General features: G+C 47.1%; 1 protein-coding gene and 1 long non-coding RNA gene across 7 annotated transcripts; one reads left to right on the forward strand and one right to left on the reverse strand.

Moving 5' to 3' along the window:
• Positions 1-9,241: 9,241 nt before the first annotated feature.
• Positions 9,242-18,176, forward strand: Tp53inp2 (tumor protein p53 inducible nuclear protein 2). 6 transcript variants are annotated; one of them, XM_004867908.3, is made up of 5 exons: positions 9,242-9,431; positions 9,614-10,012; positions 13,423-13,597; positions 14,058-14,346; positions 14,816-18,176. In XM_004867908.3, the coding sequence occupies exons 3-5, from the start codon at positions 13,474-13,476 to the stop codon at positions 15,066-15,068; spliced, it is 666 nt and encodes a 221-aa protein (XP_004867965.1). In that variant the 5' UTR covers positions 9,242-9,431; positions 9,614-10,012; positions 13,423-13,473; the 3' UTR covers positions 15,069-18,176. The 6 variants fall into 6 exon arrangements, with proteins under 6 accessions (XP_004867965.1, XP_012922197.1, XP_021102567.1 ...); XM_013066743.3 differs by having other exon boundaries at positions 13,441-13,597; XM_021246908.2 differs by having other exon boundaries at positions 13,441-13,597; positions 14,178-14,346.
• LOC147824711 (uncharacterized) lies at positions 10,681-13,423 on the reverse strand. Its single transcript, XR_015442017.1, has 2 exons — positions 13,286-13,423; positions 10,681-12,669 (listed from the first exon to the last, which is right to left on the reverse strand). It is a non-coding gene; the product is annotated as an uncharacterized LOC147824711 (long non-coding RNA).
• Positions 18,177-19,184: the final 1,008 nt, after the last annotated feature.

Here is a 19,184-nt window from a genome sequence, read left to right on the forward strand (position 1 = left end):
GCAAGCAAGCAAGCTAATTGCACAAGAAATAACATCAAGAATCAACAAATGGGATCATATCAAATTTAAAATCTTTACACAGCAAAGAAAACAACCAACAGAGCGAAAAGACAACCTACAGAATGGGGATATTTTTTGCTGCTACTCCTTGGATGGAGGACTAATATCTAGAGTATATAAAGAACTCAAAAAAATAGACCCCTCCAAAAAAGACCTAATCAAAACACGGGCAACTGAATGAATAGACAAAAAGAAAAAGAAGTACAAATTTCCAATAAATACATTAAAAAAAATGTTCACCATTGCTGGGCACTAGAGAACAACTGAGATTTCCTCTCACTCCAGAAAGAATGACTCTCATCAAGAAATCAAATAATAACAAATGTTGGCAAGGCCACAGAGTGGCTGAGGGAGCAACCCTTCTACATTGTTGGCAGAAATATAAACTAGTACAACCACTATGGAGATCAGTATGGAGATTTCTCAAAAATCTAACAATAGAAATTCCACCTGTTATTCCTCTTATAGGTGTCTTCCCCAAAGAGTTAAAGACGTCATGTTATAGTGATACATGCATACCCACATTTACAGCAGCCCAACTAATAATAGCTAAATCTCGGTAGCAACCTATATGTCCACCAACAAATGAGTGGATAAAGAAAATGTGATATTTATATACAACGGAGTACTATTCTGCTATAAAGAATAAATTTGCATCATTTGAAGGAAAACAGGTGCACCTTCAGACCATAATTTTAAGTGAAATAAATCAGATACACAAGCTCAAATATTGCATGGTTTCTCTTAAGTGAGCAATCCAAAGTGTAAATAAATTAAAGAGCAAAATAAAAAATAAATAATAGGAAACAAGGAGATAGATCTTTTGCAAATGGGAAGAAACCAATAGATGGAGGGAGGGAGGAAGGAAGGTAGGGGAAGGGACATAAAAGGGGTTAAGATGTGTTATGTACATGTACCAGCTCCCCATGATGGATGTAATCATTACGCACTGCAAACGTGTACTAATAAAAACACTTTTAAAAAACAGACTTCAAGTGACTATAATGCAACTACCCCCAGGCAAAATGTTGAGGGCCACTCTCCTTCCTTCGAGAGAAGCATTCACATGGTGCCCTTTGTCCTACCTACCCTGCCCAGGAAGCACCTGGGCTACTATCAGTATCATTCTAAACTGCCTCTCCTGCCACCTCTCACTCTCTTGGCTCCTTGTCATCAGTGTTCTGGGGTGAGAACCAGAGGCAACTGACTGTAGGACTGTATTTCCACATGGCCCATCCAAGAAAGGTTTTACAGAATCAGCCCAGGAAAATGAAACATTTGAGCTGGGTGTGCTGGTGCCCACTTGTAATTTCAGCACTCTGAGAAGCTGAGGCAGGAGGACTGCCAGTTTAAGCCCAGCCGGGGCAATTTAGCAACCTAGGGAGGCCTTGTCTCAAAAAAAGGGCTGAGGATGTGGCTCTGTGTGAAGGCCCTGGGTTCAATCCCCAGTATCACCAAAAAAAAAAAAAAAAAAAAAATTTGGTCTGACTTCTATGTTCTTTCTCTTTGATGCACCTCCCCCACCCCAACACATATATTTCTCTTTGAGTCCATTCAGTGGAAAAAAAGGCATCTGAAAGACCCATTTGACTAGATGTGTAGTGGGGTCAGCATTCCCTCAACTAGTCATATTTTAGGAGGTGTCTAAAGAGGTACACCTGTAATCCTAGCACTCAGGAGGCTGAGACAGCATGATCACCATGAGTTCGAGGCCAGTCTGGGCTATATAGTGAGTTCAAGGACTGCTTGAGCTACATAGCAAGGCCCTGTCTCAAAACAAACAAACAAACAAACAAAATAAGAAAATAAAGAGGGCAATGTTTATTTATGAAGAAGGATATAATAATGGTAAAATTTCTGGCACCAGTGGAGAAAGGAATCCAAGGGCAAAAAGGCTTTGCTGTCACTCTTAAATCATATTAATAAGCAGTACCATGTAGTGTTCAAGATTGTGGGCTTTGGAGCCAGACTAATAGCATTCATAGCCCAGTGTATCACATAGCAGCTGTCAAACTTTAGACAGATAATTCAAACTTCCCATGCCTCAGTTTCCAAATCTGCAAGGTGGGGGTAATAAGAGCAGCTTCTATAAAGGAGTATTGTGATGTTATAATTAGATACTGCATGAAATGTCTTTAGAATGCCTCTTGGGATATAAAAAGCAATTAATAAGTATTGACCATGGTTATTTTTTTCTACTTTGTTGTTTTTTGTTGTTGTTTTGGTACCGGGGATCGAACTTGGGTCCTTGCGCCTGCACAGCAGGCGGCGAAACCACTGAGCTAAATCCCTGGCCCCATGGTTATTTTTTTGCAGCAAAACATTTATTGGTACATTTTAGATATACACGATGGTAATGTTCATCATAGGGAATTTGTACCTGTACATGATGTATCTTGCTTCTTCTTTTTTTCCTCATTCTCCCCCTTCAACCCCTCTTCCCCTCCTCTATACAAAAGCTTTGTACCCATTTTTTTCCTTCTATTTTCTTGTCCCTTCTTTCCTTTTGCCCTGCCCCCTCCCTTCTTCCCCTTCTCATTTGAACATTTTCTTCCCATTTCCCAATATTATAAATTCAGAGAAATAATGCACTATTTAAACATGTGTTTGACCATGGTTATTATCACTTGTTAGAATACTTCTTTTTCTTTGCATTGCTGGGAATCAAATCCAGGACCTCACATATGCCAAGCAAGTGCTCTACCACTGAGTTAATCTGCCAGCCCTGAAAATTATTTTTTTTTTTTTCTTTTTCTTTTTGGTACTGGGGATCGGACTCAGGACCTTGCGCTTGCAAGGCAGGCACGATGCCACAGAGCTAAATCCCTGGCCCTACTTTTGTTTTAAAGAGAACTAAAAAGTTTTGAAAGCTGCTACAGAAAAAAAAAATTCATCTGGATGCAGAGCAAAGACTTATTGGTCACTAGCGCTCTAATCCAACCAAGCCAGGAGTAGTGATCATGAGTGAAGTTCTTGAGGAATAAAACTCTAAAAGATGTTCTAATCAAATTCTGATTTTGTTTGAAAGGTGAGAAATATCTAATGTTGCAGTTCAAAACTGCTGAACTTGCCCTTCTCAAATGAATTGTTTGGTCCATGTTGATTTTGTATATGTAGATAACAGTGCATTTTTTAACTCACATGTTTCTAAAATTAAATATATTTCAATGTTGCTTTTTTCATACTTTTTAGATCAACTCTTTTGATGTATATGAGGGTTTTTTTGGGGGGAGGGGGTACCGAGGATCAAACTCAGGACCTTGCACTTGCCAGGCAGGTGCCATTGAGCTGAATCTCCGGCCCTTGGTGTATTTGAGTTTTGAAAAATATATATGCCCGTGTAGCCATCCCCACAGTGAAAATATAGAACACCTCCTTATTCCCCTTTGTAATCTGTCCTTTTGCCCATCCCCACAACTATTGATCTCCTGTTTGTTCCAGAAGTTCATATAAATGCAATTATATACTATGTAATCTTTTTTATTTGGCTTCTGTTCCGCATGTTTTTGAGGCTTATCCATACTTATTGCAGACATTAGAAGGTCCTCACTTTTCTTTTTTCAGTACTAGGGATTAAACCTAGGGTCTTCCCATTGAGCTACATCTCCAGCTTTCCCTCCTTCTGGCTCTTATTTTAGAGACAGGGTCTCACTAAGTAAGTCATTAAGTTGCCCAGGCTGGGCTCAAACTTGTGATCCTGCCCCAGCCTCGTCTTTTCTTCTTTATTACTGAGTAGCAGTTGCATAAATATGCCACAATTCTCTACCTTTATGTCCTAGATTTTGAGAGAATAAAGTTGGCTGGGTTTGAATTCTAGGAAGAGAGGATAAAGCAGTAAAGACTGGAGGTAGAAGTCTCAAATTCTGTCCTTTTTTGCTCACTCATTTTGTAACTCCAGGCAACTGATTTCCTCTCCTCAAGCCTTCACTGTCCCTACTTGTAAATTTAGGAAACTAGATGATTTCTTAATAAACATTCTATGCAATTTCAGGTGGAAACGTTTCTTCTACATGAAAGCACATGTTTTAAGGTTCGCAGGTGAAATCCTGCCCCCAGGAGCTTAGAGTAGATACAATGAATTCCTCTGTCAGGAAGAGATGGAGAATTTGTAGAAGAGGAAGCAAGCAGAAGGGTAATAAACAGGGAGGCCCTTGGCAAGTCCAGGAATTGATCAATCAATTATTTTTTTTGTTTCTTTTTTTGAGACAGGGTCTCACTATGCAGTTCAGGCTGGCCTTGAACAAGCAGAAATCCTGCCTCAGCCTCCTGAGTGCTGGGATTATAGGCATGCACCCCCATGCCCAGCTTTGATCAATTAATATTTGCACACATAGAGCTTCTATGCCTGCAACTCCCCAAAGCTCCTGGCAGTAGACTTTTGGCTGGAATCAAAGGAGTAAAGTCAAGGGGATTTTTATGGAGTATTAAGGGTTCTGAGAACCCCAGAAAGCTGGCTAGGGTGAAGGACTCTGGGCCCAGAGGGCTCAATAGGTAGAGACCAAGTAAAGGGGGTGAGGGAAGACCCTGATCCAGGAAAATAGATGATTCCCACAAAGATACCATTGAGCCCAAGCAACCCCAATAACCCAAATAAATCCTAGGGCCCACATGGCTTGGACCTAGTACAGTACCTTTAATGTCACATTCAAGAACAGCAATATAAAGAGCAAATTGTTGTCTAGCATACACGGGGCCCTAGGTTCAAACCCCAGCACCACAAACAACAACAGCACCACAGAACAAATACACGCCCCCCCCCCCGAAACAAACATAAAATAACTGTTCTCCTTTCTCCCAAGACTTGTTTGTTTCCTTTTCCTTCTCTTTCCTCTTACCTCTCCATGCTGGCTCTCTTACCCTGTTATCTCAAAAGCCTAGAAGGCAAGCAGACAAGACAAATCTATCCTTAGAAAGTCCTAGGCAGAAAGATTAGTAACTGAAACTGCCTTTTTTTTTTTTGGACTGAGGATTGAACCCAGGGCCTCCCATATGTGAGGCAAGTGCTCTACCACTGAGCTCATTCCTAGACCTTCTAATTTTATTTTGAGACAGGGTCTTGCTAAATTGCCCGGGCTACATCAAACTTGTGATTCTCCTGCCTCGGCCACTGGAGTAGCTGGGATCACAGTCATGTGTCACTGTATCTGGCCTGTATTTTTGAGGTGTTGAGAATGGAACCTAGGGTGTCACACCTACTAGACAGATGCTTTACCTCTCATCCACACCCCTAGCCCTCAAATTGCTGCTTCTCCTCCTTCTCCTTCTCTTTCTCCTTCCCCTCTCCCTCCCTTTCCTCCTCTTCCTCCTCCTCCCCCTCCCCTCTTCCTTCTTTTTTTTCCTTCTTATTCTGCCTCCTCTTCTCCTTTTCCTTTTCACTTCTTCCTTCTTTTGTGGTACTGGGGACTGAACCCAGGGCCTTCTCACTGAGCTACAGTCCCAGCCCTTTTTTATTTTGAGACAAGGTCTTACTAAATTTCTAACAAATTTGTGATTCTCCTACCTCAGCCTCCCAGAGTGCTGGAATGATAGGCATGTTCCCCCTGTATCACCACCTACAGCTTCTCAAGTTGCTTGTCATGCAAAGAACAAAACAAAACAAAAACAAGCCCAAAATCTTTTAACACTCATGCATCAGTTTTCCATCACTATGTAACAAACCACTGCAAACCCGGAAGCTCAGGTAATGATTTTAAGGTGGAATAGTAGTATGAATTTCAGCCTGGAGGCTGTAGGGAGCCAAGGTAGAGCTGTGAACAGGAGAGGGAGTGGCCTGAGCTTCAGGGAGTTTATTTGCTCCTAGAAGAGTGGGTGGTTCTCCAGAAGGGAACCTCCTGTTCACCCTCTGTTCTCCAGACTAGAAACCTGCTTAGGACCCAGTTCCTAAGCCAAGGCCCAGCAGGGAGGTGCAGAATCTGGCGCTGCCTAATCAAGGACAGAAGACAAGCACAGACACCTGCTCCTTTCCTCCTATGCGTGTGTGGCCCCAAAGCTGTCTCTTCTAACCACTTTTGGGTAGAAAGGGGTGCAACCATTTCTCCTTTAAGGTTTGAAGTATGGAAATCCATGCTGGGCATCACACGAAAGCAACTCATGTAGGTATTTGTCCACGCTCATATATACATCCAAAGTCACCGCCCTATCCCAACACTCCAAATAGATAAAACTGCCTGTTTTCTCTGAAATGAATCCTGTTCTGACCATCACCTCCCCACTGACTGGATACTGAGCACAGTTTACACAAACCTGCATGCCTGGAGCTAGCCATGTTGCAGATGGGGAAACTAAGACTTAGAGAAAGGAAGTGATTTATCTAGGATCAGGCAGATGCCTGGAAGCAGGATTGAAATCTAGATTTACTCACCATGCATAGTGCTGTATGTCACTAGCCCAGTGATGGCAAACCTTTTAGAGCTTTCAGTGATAACAAACAGCCCACTGTGGCATGAGTGCCAAAGGTTCGCCACCACTGCTAGTCTCAGTTATTCAGGAGGTTGAGAATGAAAGGATCCCATCCCTTGAGCTCAGGAGGGTTTTTTTGGGGGTTTTTTAGTACCTGGAATCAAACTCAGGACCTTGCACTTGTGAGGCAGGGATGGTGCCACCGAGCTAAATCACTGCCCCTGTTTTTTTCTTTTTTAAGGATTGAACCCAAGGCCTGCACACTGAGCTACAACCCCAACCCTTTAAAAACATTTTTTTTGGTATCAGGGATCGAACTCAGGACCTTGTGCTTTCGAGGCAAGCGTCAGAACCACTGAGCTAAATCCCTGGCCCCACTTTTAAAATTTTTTATTGGAAGTCTCACCAACTTGCTAAATTGCCCAGAGTAAACTCAAACTTGTGATCTTCCTGCCTTGGCCTCCCTCAATGCTGGTATTATAGACAACTAAATTAGGTAGAAATATTATAGGCAGTCAGACAGGGGTAGGCCTTCAAAGGAGTCAGTGCAGAAGATGAGAACACATCAAAACCTGGCTGGAGACGCATCTGAAGAAGATTAAAATCACAATGACCAGATTTATTACTTGCTAAGGAAATTTGAGATTATTGATACCACCCTTTTGAGATTTCCCATCTACATAAACCATCATCTCATTAGGGGTGGGCCATCCTCTCCCACCCACAAGACTAAGACTAAAGACAAGACTAAGACTATAGATTATCCACCAAGGTTATTGATGTCATCCACATGCCCTTGGCACTATTGGATCAATATTAGCCAAGCAGCTATACTTGTAATGTTATTGATTGATTATAATTTGACCCACAGTGTATCCACTCCTCATGAGTTTGCTCTATAAAATTCTCTCAGAAAAGTGGGCTCGTTGGCAACCCGTTCTGGACCCCTCCTGTCTCTCAGGAAGTATTCCTAGTTCTCATTCTTATTCACCATTCCTATTCCCCAATACATTTTCCTACTTTTAACCTTTGTGATTCCTTAGAATTCATTCTTCAGACTTTTCCTGCTTCCTGGATTCCATGAGGGAGCAGTTTTCCTCTGCTCAGTCACTCCCACCATCCTGTTCTGCACTGGAGTCAGCCAACTATGGACTTAAACCTCTACTAATGGTCTCCTCAAGTCAATAAATTGTCCAGACTGGGCTTGAATTTGCAACCCTCCTGCCTCAGCCTCCCAGAGCTCTGGGATTATAGGTGTATGCACCATGCCCTGCTGCATTGTTTCTTTTTTTCCTGTCTCACTGCTAGAGCTAAAACATCTCATCTTTTCTTGAATTTGGACTGGGATTTACATGACTCCACACATACCCTCCCTGATAACTGAGTGTGTCAACTTGAGTAAGAAATGCCAACTAAATTGGATCAGCATAGCTCTGAACGTGGTTGAAGGAATTTGCTGAAAACAGAAGTCCCACCTTGGGTGTGGATGGTATCACCCAAAAAGGGCTGTATCCTGGATGGGATAAAAGGGAAAGGAAAAAAAAAAAAGGGAAAGGCAGCTTGCTCACTGTTGCTGCCTTCTGCTGAGTACACCATGGACTGTTTCTCCTCTGCAATGCCCCTCTGCCAGGCTGTCCTGCCTTGGAGCCAGCTGACTATGGACTGAAACCTCTACAAACTGCTGAAATAAACCTTTCCTCTTTAAAAAAAAATTCTTCAACTTCGGGGAACACAAATTCTGTATATCTGACATCTAGCAGGTTGAGAGTTACGTTTATTTCCCCTCTATCACTGGGATTACAGGTGCCCACCACCATTCCTAGCTTGAGTGGTTCTTGAGATACGGTCCCTTGTTAAAGTATTGGATCATCTTCTGGGGGAATTTGGGGATTGTGTCTGCCTTGGCTCAATTTACCAATTAAAATTTCCCCCTCTGCCATGTATGGTTGTGCATACCTATAGTTCTAGCTACTTGGGAGGCTAAGGCAGGAGGGTCACTTGAGCCCAAGAATTCAAAGCCAGCCCCGGCAATATAGTGAAATCTCCTCTGAAAAAAAAGAAAAGAGAGAAAAAAAAATCTGCCTCAGTCTTTTCACTAGAAAAATGGGAATATATTATCTAAATAAGGCCTCATCTCAGGCTTTACCTTTTTTTGAGACAGGGTCTAGCTTCGTAGTTCAGGCTAATGAAATGAGGTTCAGAGAGGTAACACAACTTATTCGATGTCATACAGCAAGTTTGGGGCACAGGGCTAGAAGCCAATTCTCTCTGTGCTTGTGGTGTAGGTAAACCATCTGGTGTCCAGAGAGTAGAGAGAGTCGGAGGCCAGGAGTCAATGGGGTCAGCTCCTGGCTCTGACATTGAACATAACCCATTACCTTGGGAAGTTTCTTAGGCGCTCTTAGTCTGCTTCCTCAAGTGTAAAATAAGGATAATACCCACCTTTTGTCAGTGATGTGAAGATAAAAAAACCCCACAGCACAGTGCCTGGTACACAGTAAGTATTCAACAAATGTCAGAAATGGTCTGGCAGTAGAAACAACTAGTGCTCAGTAGGTGTTTTAAAAATACATTAATGAATATGAATTCACTTGCTGATTTGGGAGTCTCAGTTTCTCCATATGTAAAACAGGACTAATAATTCCTGTCCTATCACTTCTGTCTAGTTTCAGTGGCAAAGTGAAATTAAATCGTGTAAACGTTCCAGGGCAAGGCAAACCGGTCTCTAGGTCAATGTTTATCCAGCCCATTTCCTCTTCAAGTCCTACTCTTTGCAAAAATTTCCCGTCAGCCTCACCAACTCTCCGACACTTGCAGGTGCTCCCCGGAACTAGGAAAGGGACACATCCTGCTCCTGTCCAGCTGAGGAAAAATGCAGTAGGAAAACTGAAAATGTGTAGGGATGAGGAGACGCACCAGAAAAAAGGAGTAAGGCGATGGGAAGTGTATAGAATAGAGATGCAGAGTAAAAGGTACGTACAGATGGGGACTTAGATATGGGGGTGCAGTACGAGAGGTGAGGGAGTCAGTGTATGTGGAGATAGCAGGAGGAAAGGGATCCCGCAGGAAGGAGGGGGGGGATCGCCTCCTTTGAGAAGTTTGCGGGGGGCTCGGGTGGAGATTCCAAGCTTCCAGCAGTTGCCTCTCTCGGCAGAGCCCCGAGGCTCCAAGCGAGGATGGGGGACCGGAGCCTCTCACCAGTGAACCGTCGAGGGGGTGGAGAGGGGGGAAATCCGCAGCCTGGGATTGGCCGTCGCTCTGCCGGCCAGTGACGCGCGGCGGGCTGGCCCCTTTGTGACGTCACAATCAGCTGTTTGAACATTCCAATTTGTGCCGTGACCTCCGCTGCTGCGGCCGCACAGACACCAAGCCCCGCGGGCGAGCGCAGCAGCTCCAAGCATCCGGCCGCTACCCCGCCGCCTCCCGGCCCGGCTCCCACGATGCAGCCTGGCCTGTGAGCCGCTGGTCACTCTAGGACGCTCCGCCGCACAACTACCTCAGCGCCACCCCCTCCCGCCGCACCACTCTGCCCGTCGCACAGCTCTGCCTGCAGGTGAGTCCCGACCAGTTTGGGCCGGGGGGGGCTCCAGGCGCCCTGGGACACGCCCTGCGCCCCTCAGTGTCGGGGCCTTTGTCTGTCTCCGCGGGCGACCGCTGGGACTGCGTTCCCGGTTCCCGATTGGTTGCCGCTCGCCGGTTGATCGTGACGTCGCCCTATTTGCATATGACATTGGGACGTCACCAAGGCCAGCACCACCTCCCAAGCTTGGGTCGCTTGTCCTCCCGTGACCTGGTGGGCACTGTGTCAGCCTGGGCCAAGAGTAAGAGACGCTGGACAGCAAGCGGGGTTCGAGGGGCCTCAGCGGACTTCTGGGACTGGGGTCAGGTCTCTGTTTCCCTGGTTTCTTCTCCAGACCAGAGAGAATGTCCGACAGCACGCTAGGTCTGGGTTGAGGAGTTCGTCAGAGGTTCAAGGCGACCTCAGACTCCAGGTCTTTGGGTCAGCAGCAGATGGTGGCGGAATCCCCTTTTTGTATCCAACTTCCGCCTTCAACAGACTACCATAATAACATTCCCCTAATCCCTGCCTTGTGTGCAGCGCCTTAGTTGATGTCACGCCCAGCTTCCAAATGAGGAGGTCTTAGACCCCATTTCACGGAAGGGGAAACTGAGGCCCAGAGAGAGGAAGTAGTTTACTCTAAGTCACACAGCCAATTAGAGTCAAGTTACAGATGGATGCATTAGCTGTGGGCATATACATAGCAGGCACTCAATGTAAGTAACAAGCTACACAAACTTCTTCCACTGGGCACCACTCCGATTTGACAGGGCTCTTTGGTCTCCTCACTCCTGGCCCTTTTCCCAGGAGGTCTCTGGAGACTGGGTCCTCTTTGGTGGCCCTGACCCGCTTTGTCCTCATTCTACCTTGGAGCCGCATAAAATCAGTGCTTCCTAGCTGTTTTGATCATAGAAAGGTGAGTCATTGGCTGGTTGGTTAAGGTAGAACCTTAGGTGTAAAGTTTCACCCCATTGGCCCCTCATCATCTCCCCACCCTAGACTTGTCAGCTAGGAGGGATGTACTTGGCCCAGTGCTCGTGACTGCAGAGGTTGTGCGGGCCCCTTTCTCTGTTCAGAGAGGGTTAGGAGAAGGGGACAGAAGAGAGTTTCTGACTTTCCAAGTGGATGGGCCTACAGGCTGGACCCGGAGCCCCATCTCAGCCTGGGGTTTGCTCAAGGAGGGGCTCAGCTAGGGATGGCTTAGGGTGTGAGTGTTATTCTGGGCACAGCTGCTGTAGTTATTAAAGGGAATGATTCCTTCTGGAGCAGAGCTGGGAACCTGAGAACTAGGAAGTTGGCAGGGCTGGGAAAGAAAATCCAAGAGGCTCTCCCAGTGGTCAAGAGAGGGGACAGGCACTGACTGGCTGGTGCTGCTATCACTCCTGGCTGTCACTGACTTGTGTGACCTAGGTCAGGGATCTTCTCATCTGAGTCTCCCTTGCCTTAATGTCTATAACTGAGGAGGCTCAGTGCAGGGTCTGGTACATCTTGATGCTAGCAACCCCAGGCTTTTCTGTGGCTGGGCAGGGGGACAATGACTGGATCAAGGTCCCTGTCTCACCTTGTCCCCAGTGGCTCATTCATATTCTTGGAGATTATCTGTTGAAGCTTTCCTGACTATGTACAATCTGGACTGAGTGCTTAGTGACCTAATGCTTGGCTTATCCTACCACTAGCTGTGGGTTTGAGTATTGATTTATGTTCTGTCTCTCTCAATCTCAGGCTGTAAAATGGTCTGGGAGCAGATCTATAGCCACAATCTTAATGTCTCCATTCCTGGAGCAGGGAGCCTCCTTCCTTATCTTCACCTAGGGAAAGACTTGATGAAGGCTTGGGTTCTGGTCCAACCGTCAGTGTTTATCCTTAAGGGCTCCTGGGACCTGACAACTCTCTCCTTCCCTCATCATCTCCCACTGATCTGCTGTTTCACTGGGGCCAGGCAACCTGATCTTCCTCCAAGCCAGGGAAAAGGAGGTTAGGATAGGGAGGGCCTGTGGGGGTAGGACATTCATACTTCATCTGACAGACACTTGAGGCCTGTTCAGTCACATGGTGGGTTCGTAGCAGTTCTGTGGGGTTTCCTCTACCCAATGCTCTTTCTTTCTTTCTCTCTTTTTTTTTTGGTACCAGGATCGAACTTGAGTCCTTGCGCTTGTACAGCAGGCGGCGAAACCACTGAGCTAATCTCTTTCTTTTTTTGAGATAAGGTCTCATTGTGTAATTCAGGCTGGGCTTGGACTTACTAGGTAACCCAGGCTGGCCTCAAACTGGTGGTGATCCTCTTGCCTCAGTCTCCTGAGTGCTGGGATTATAGGCATGCAACACCATGCCCAACTACCCATTGCTTTTCAAACCACATGGGCTCCTTCTTAGTATCTGAGGCCAAAGACCACTATTAGGAAATTGTGATGAAAACCAAAGTCCTTCTTCCCAGAAAAATACACAAGGATCATGGCCTCTAGTCTCCAAGTTAAAAATGCCTAATCGAAGTAGTCACCCAGCAAAGCTAGTGGACCATAGTGTTATGGCTGCTGCCTCTGGAATCTGACTGACTGCATTGGTTCAAATCCCACATCTATCTTTTCTAGCTTTGAGATTTTGGGCAAGTTACCTTATCTCTCTGAGCCTCACCTCTTCTTTCTTTTCTGCACCTATAAAAGAGAGATAGTAATCACAGTCATGGTCTATATTTGTTTAAAGGTGAAATAAGGTAATATAGATGAAGCTGCTTAGTGCCTGGCACTTGAGTATTATTTTATTATGATGATAATAAATAATCACAGGATGGGAAATTTGTTCCCTGTCTAGAGAATTCCTACTGACTCTTCAAGGTCCAGCTTGGATGTTGGACCCTAAGGAGATCTTCCCTGACAAAAGACCTTCCTTCTATGTCCCTAAATAAATAAAGCACCTTATAACTCGTTTATTAAGTTTATTGAGTGCTTGCTTTGTGCCCAGGGACTGTTCTAGACACTTTATAAGTGTTTAGCTCATTTAGTTCTTAGTAGAGTCTAGAGGAGGATAGTTATAATTTCATTTAATTAGTGTGTGTGTTTGTGTGTGTGTGTGGGGGTGGGGGTGGTACGAAACACCCACTCTACCATTGAGCAACATCCCTGGGCCCAGCTCATTTAATTCTGATAAAGGCTCAGAGAAGTGTACTATTATCATTGTCCCTGGGCAGATGAGAAAACTAAGGCACAGAGAACTGACTTCTGAGTTCATACAGAAGACAGAAAAGCTTGTATTTGAATGCAGAGAACTCACCTCAAAAGCTTTCCCACCCATTCCAACTGTACACTTATCACTGCTCTTGGGTACAGCGGTGATGTCCTCTGCCCTGTCCCAGTGCAAAAGCGAGAGCGGACTTTAGTTATTGGCTCTGACTCTCCTCTGATTCCCAGGTTTTTGCACTGCCATAGGGCGCCCCCGTGAGGCCGCTTCACTGCCCCACCATGTTCCAGCGCCTCACCAGCCTCTTCTTCAGCACCCCTTCGCCTCCTGAAGACCCCGACTGCCCCCCCGCCTTCGTCTCCAAGGAAAATGAAGTTGATGGCTGGCTCATCATTGACCTGCCGGGTGAGACCTGAGTTGGGGCCAGGACTCTGCCTCCTGGGCCTGTGAAGCCACCATAAGGACAGATGGCCCAGCAGTGGAGTGGCAGGGAGCTATTAGGGATTGAGGAGTTCCCCCAAGCCCACCAGGCAAACGGGCTGAAGTTGTGACCCCCGGGGGTGGGGTAACAAGACCCCTTCCCCTGCAATCCTAGGCCCTCTACTGGCGACAAGGAGTTGGGGCCCACACCTCAGGTCCTGGATCTAGGGGAGCAAGGAGAGTCTTGGCCCGTGGGTGCTCCGTGGGCAAGGCAGGCAGGGCTGCAGGTCTGACTAACGATGCCCTTTCTCTCCCCGCCCTCTGTGTCTGGTGTGTGTGTGTGTGTGTGTGTGTGTATGTGTGTGTATGTGTGTGTGTGTGTATCCTTTCCCTCTGCTCCGCCGCCGCCGCGCCGCCGCATGGCTCCCCCTCCCGCGCCGCGTAGACAGCTACGCAGCTCCCCCCAGCCCTGGGGCCGCCCCTGGCCCGGCGGGCCGCCCTCCGCCCGCGCCCTCCTTGATGGACGAGAGCTGGTTTGTTACCCCTCCCGCCTGTTTTACCGCAGAGGGGCCGGGCCTCGGGCCTGCCCGCCTCCAGAGCAGCCCCCTGGAGGACCTTCTCATCGAGCACCCCAGTATGTCCGTTTACGTCACCGGCAGCACCATAATGCTAGAGCCTGGGCCGCCTTCCCCACACCCAGACGCTGCCCTTCCTGACGCCGACCTCAGCGACAGGTGAGCGGGCCGAGCGCGGAACCTGAAGGCTAGGGTCCAGATCCGAAGGCCGTGGGAACAAGGGCCGGAGAGCCTGGTGGAGCTTTGAGGGGCGTGTCCTCGAGTCACTGGGCGGGGCCTATGGACAAGGCTGTCCGACCAGAGGCGTGGCCTCACAGCTGGGGCGGAGCCGGAGGGTGGCTGCTGAGGGGCTTGGGCTGGATTTGGAGGCCAAGGCTCTATGAGGTTGGGGCTGCTGTTACAGACTGAGGAGTGGGACCCGAGCCTTCTCCCAGGCCAGGGCTAGAATCGAGGAGGCATCTCGAGGTTGGCTTGGGGAAAGGGTTGGTACCCACCAGAAGGGCGTCAAGCGCTCCACTCAGCAGAGATGGCACTGAGCCAAGGCAAGGGCGCGGAAGACAGGGTAGGAGATGCCAGTGTCCCCGCGTCCTGTCCCTCCTTGACCGACCCTCCTCCTCCATCGTTACAGAGAGTTGGCACCCGCCCGCCGCGAGACCCGGGCTCTGCACCACGCCGCTGCTCCCCTGCCAGCGCGGGCAGTGCTACTGGAGAAGGCGGGCCAGACGCGGCGGCTGCAGCGGGCCCGACAGCGGGCCGAGCGCCACGCGTTGAGCGCCAAGGTGGTGCAACGGCAGAACCGCGCCCGTGAGAGCCGTCCACGCCGGCCCAAGCACCAGGGCAGCTTCGTCTACCAGCCATGCCAACGCCAGTTCAACTACTGAGTGTCGGACGGCCGCATCATGAATCTGTCGCTGTCGCTTAATACCCGTCTGTCCCCTATGGAGCGGCCAGTGTGCTGCTCGAGGTGGGCTGGATACCACACCCTCCCTGTCCTTAAGAGTATGAGGTGGAGTGATGGCCCTTCCTCGACTCCCTGGATTTCCTCATCTTTAACCATCTAAGTCCACCTCTGACTGCCACCTCCAGGCTCTCTCATCCTCCCCACACTCAGCATCTAATCCTTCATCCTTTCCACTCTTGATACTCACGCTTCCTTCTCTGGCCCCTATCACTGTCTCTCTCTTTCACCTTTGTCCTCTTGGCCCACTCCTCTATTTCTGAGAGACTTTTCCACCCTGACTTGGCTCATTCCTGATCTTCAACTTGCACCTTTCCTGGATTCACTCTTTTCCTATGTTTGGCATTATACTCCTGTCCCCTTGTTTGTTCCCAGTAATTTCCTCCCAAATGGATAAAGGGAGGGGACTCTGAGCTCACCCTGTGCAACCCCTGTCACTGCCGTTGCCCTTCAGGAAGGGGTCTGGCTCAGAGTTTCATTTTTAATCTCTCCCTTCTTTTTGCCTAGGGGGCTGGGCTACTGGAGGCTGCTTTTAGGCCTGGAAAGGTAAAGTATGTGAAAGAGGACAGTGAGATGTGAGCTTGGTGGAGAAGGTGGAAGGAGTCAAGGGAATGAAGCAGTCTAATGGAGAAGTAGGTAGGACGTATTGGGAAACTGTAGAGAGCAGGGCATTATGGGAGCTGGCACTGGGCTTGCTCAGAAAGGCAAGCCCTGCTCTCAGGCTGTAGCCTAGAGTCTGCCCCCACTTTCCTTTCCTATAATCCTACCTCTCATATCTTTTCCTGAGGTGTTACCCCTCTGCAGGCTCCTGAGTCTGAAGGGCTTTAGTACCTTGCTATCCTACCTTGACATGCCACCCCAGGAGTAGAAGCTGGGAAAGGCTCCGCTATCCAGAGCAAGAGTTCACATGCCCAAGGTGCTAGAACTACAGTAGGAGAGATATAGGCCAGAGGGCTTTTAGGCAGGGAGAGAGCACACACCCCAAGGTAAGAATGCAGAAGAATGATGCTAAAGAGGACAAGCTGTGGGATGAAGCCCTATCAAGACTGACAGCTCAGCCTTCATCTTGCTTCTGGCCTTATCTTTCATATCCTGCTTAGTATGGCTAATAAACACTCCTGGGTAGGAGGCCAGGACCCCCACTGTTCCAGTTCCCCAAATATCCCTATCAAGGTTCAGGACCTTCAAGGATCTCATTTTCCCTCACAGGGTTCTTCCTTTCTAGGCTTCTGGGGAGAAATGGGTATCCTATGAACCCCTCCTCCTTTCCTTTAATAAGTATCTAAAGCAAGGAACCTGAATCCCTGGGTGAGAGACTAGGGACAGGGAAGGCTAACTTTCCCCTTCTTGTGGTGGGATTGAATTTTGGGCTTAGACACCAGCAACAGCCTCTTGGGATGCCCTGAATTGCTTCCCATTCTCTTTCTAGCTGTCTTTTTCTAGTGTGTGCTTTCTTCCTTGAAATTTTTAAGATTTCTTGTTACATACTAACATAGGTCTTCCCTTTCACTCCAATTCCAGGTTTCCAGGCCTCACAGCCAAACGGGTTGGAAAAAACTCCATTTCCATTAGGGCAAAGGCAGCTGCCCTCCCTGATTCTATAGTCCCAGGCCTCACATGGCACTCGTGGGGAAGGGAGGGGAGGAATCCCCAATGGACTCTGGGGTAGGGGCAGAAGCAGCCCTGCTGGGTCTCCTATCTCAAGGAATAAGCCAAATTGGCATTACAAAGAGCAAAGTCCCCCATGCCTGCTTACTAGGACCCTAGTAGTTGACAACCTTGCTCCTCTCCCCAGGTTCTCTAGTTATAACCTAGTATACTTTTATTCTTCTAGCTACCCCTTGATTACATCACAGCCAGTTTAGGATCTTTAGCATTCCAACAGCTAAAACTAACCCAACTCTTCTTGCTATTTCTCACTACCAGCTGGGGCCTATGCTAGTCCTGGCCAGTGCCCATGATCCTGCTGGTAGAAGAGTGATAGGGCATTTTGGCTCAAATTTCTAAAGGCTCTGAGCCTTACCTGTATTTCTGGAGGCTCCTATAGTTCTAGAACCCTCCTATCTCACTTGGCTGATTGCAAGGCTCATATTTTTTGTACTTTCCTATAAATTCTGTAGCATTTGAGTATGGCAATATTTTAATTGTGTATAGATTTCTAAGAACCAACACTACTCAGTCTCCTGCTAGTCTGACTCCTGAAGCATCAGACTTTGTCATACTGTATTGACTGTGTATGTGCCTTTCACCTTGAGCATGCTTCAGGATTTTTTTTTAAACCACAGAACTTGAATAAATGAGGGAACCAGAATTCACAAAGTCCTATGCAACCTTAGACAGGAGAGGGTGAGTCTGTCTTGATGTTTTCAGAGACTCTGGAGAAGTCTGTATCAGTTTGTGAGTATTAATGTCATTACTACCAGCACTTTTCCAAAACTAAGGATGTCAGAGAGAGCAGTTACTATATCAAATAGTGACTTCCAGTTTTTCCCAGTAGGTCTTAGTGGTTCCCTCGAGCTGGGTGTCACTAACCCTTGCCAGAATAGCCCTAGAGGGTACCGTGTGTATGAGTGCAGTCTGGTGCTGTTTTGGAATACCCCTGTTCCCCAGCCCCCTGCCTGGAAACCTATGATCAACTTGCTGTGACCCATAATGTCTTAGGTGCAACAAGGAACCCACCAGAGCTCTTGGATGCCTTCCTCAGATTCATGTAACTTTGTGTAAGGAGACTGAATGCAGACACACTATAGCCCACTTCTAATACCTTCCCTCTTACCCTGCCACCTAGTTTCAAATAGAACCAACAAGTTGAGTGCATCCCTGTTGAGGGTTTTGTGTTGAGACTGGCTGCAATGAGGAGACTGGTTGACCATGTTATGATGGGTTGACAGACTCAAGGACACAATCACCTTGACCTGGTCATGTGGCATGCCTGTGTATGTGTGTAACAGGATTCTGATTAGATTGTAATGTTATTCCTTTATTGGAGAAAAAAATTAATATAAACAAATAAAAATCTATTTAAAGCACATTATGCTTTGTGCCTGAGTTGAGCTAAAGTATGAGAAGCACTCTAATCTCAAGCACTGTCGAGATAGAAAGTATTATTATTAAGCTGGCTTTGGTTCTGGTGTGCGTCACAGAGGGTAAACTCACTGGGAACAGGGCCAGACAATGTCGGATCTGACTCAGTAAAATATTTTTAGTGGGCCCTTATACAAAGACATTTGAAATACAGATGAGAATAAGAGCATGACAGAGTTACATTGTTCTAGTATCAGGCACTGGGTTATGGCAAGGGGAGGAGCCACAAGAGGGGAAGGAATGAAGTTTAAGTCTAGCCCTAGGAGACAAAGCAGAAGGCTTAGGCCCTATCTGAGATAAGGACAGTGCCCCAAGTTCTGCAGTTTCCTGAAAGCTGGGGGTAGCTGGCTACAGAAGCAGCTGGTTTTAAAGGCTATGAAAAAATTTTTTTTTTGGTACTGGAGATCGAACTCGGGACCTTGTGCTTATGAGGCAGGTGGCGGAACCACTGAGCTAAATCCCCAGCAAAGACTATGAAAATTTTCAAGAAAGAACTGATTCAGGAAAGGGAAAAACCTGGGCATGCTGATAAATCACTCCCAGGGTGATACAGATAAGGAACAGGCATCCCAAAGTGGGATGCCATGGACATCTCTGTCCACCCCTTTGCCCATCTAACTACAGACTTTGACTAAAAGTGAAAACCTGACCTAAACTGGGTTAAATTTTTGATGCTGGTACAATCTTGTTCAGTCTCAGTATACCTCCTGAATGGAGGAGATGTAAAACAGTTGTTTGGGGCAATCATATGCACAGAGATGTATGAGGTAGAGAAAAAGTGCCATCTGGGTTGATGACAGTTTCTTGTTTCTAGGAGAAAATCCTGAGTAATTGATCCTGTTGGTTCTGTTATTTGAAATCAAAAAACATTTTTTGATCCTTATATATAATAGGGTGAACAGAGGCTAATTTCTTCAAAGCCAATATGCCGAGTGAACAAGTCTATGCACTTCCC

The sequence above is a fragment of the Heterocephalus glaber genome, unplaced genomic scaffold (genome assembly GCF_053883595.1).
Source record: "Heterocephalus glaber isolate CG9 unplaced genomic scaffold, H.glaber_assembly_v1.0 deba00001532, whole genome shotgun sequence".
NCBI classification, from domain to species: Eukaryota; Metazoa; Chordata; class Mammalia; order Rodentia; family Bathyergidae; genus Heterocephalus; species Heterocephalus glaber.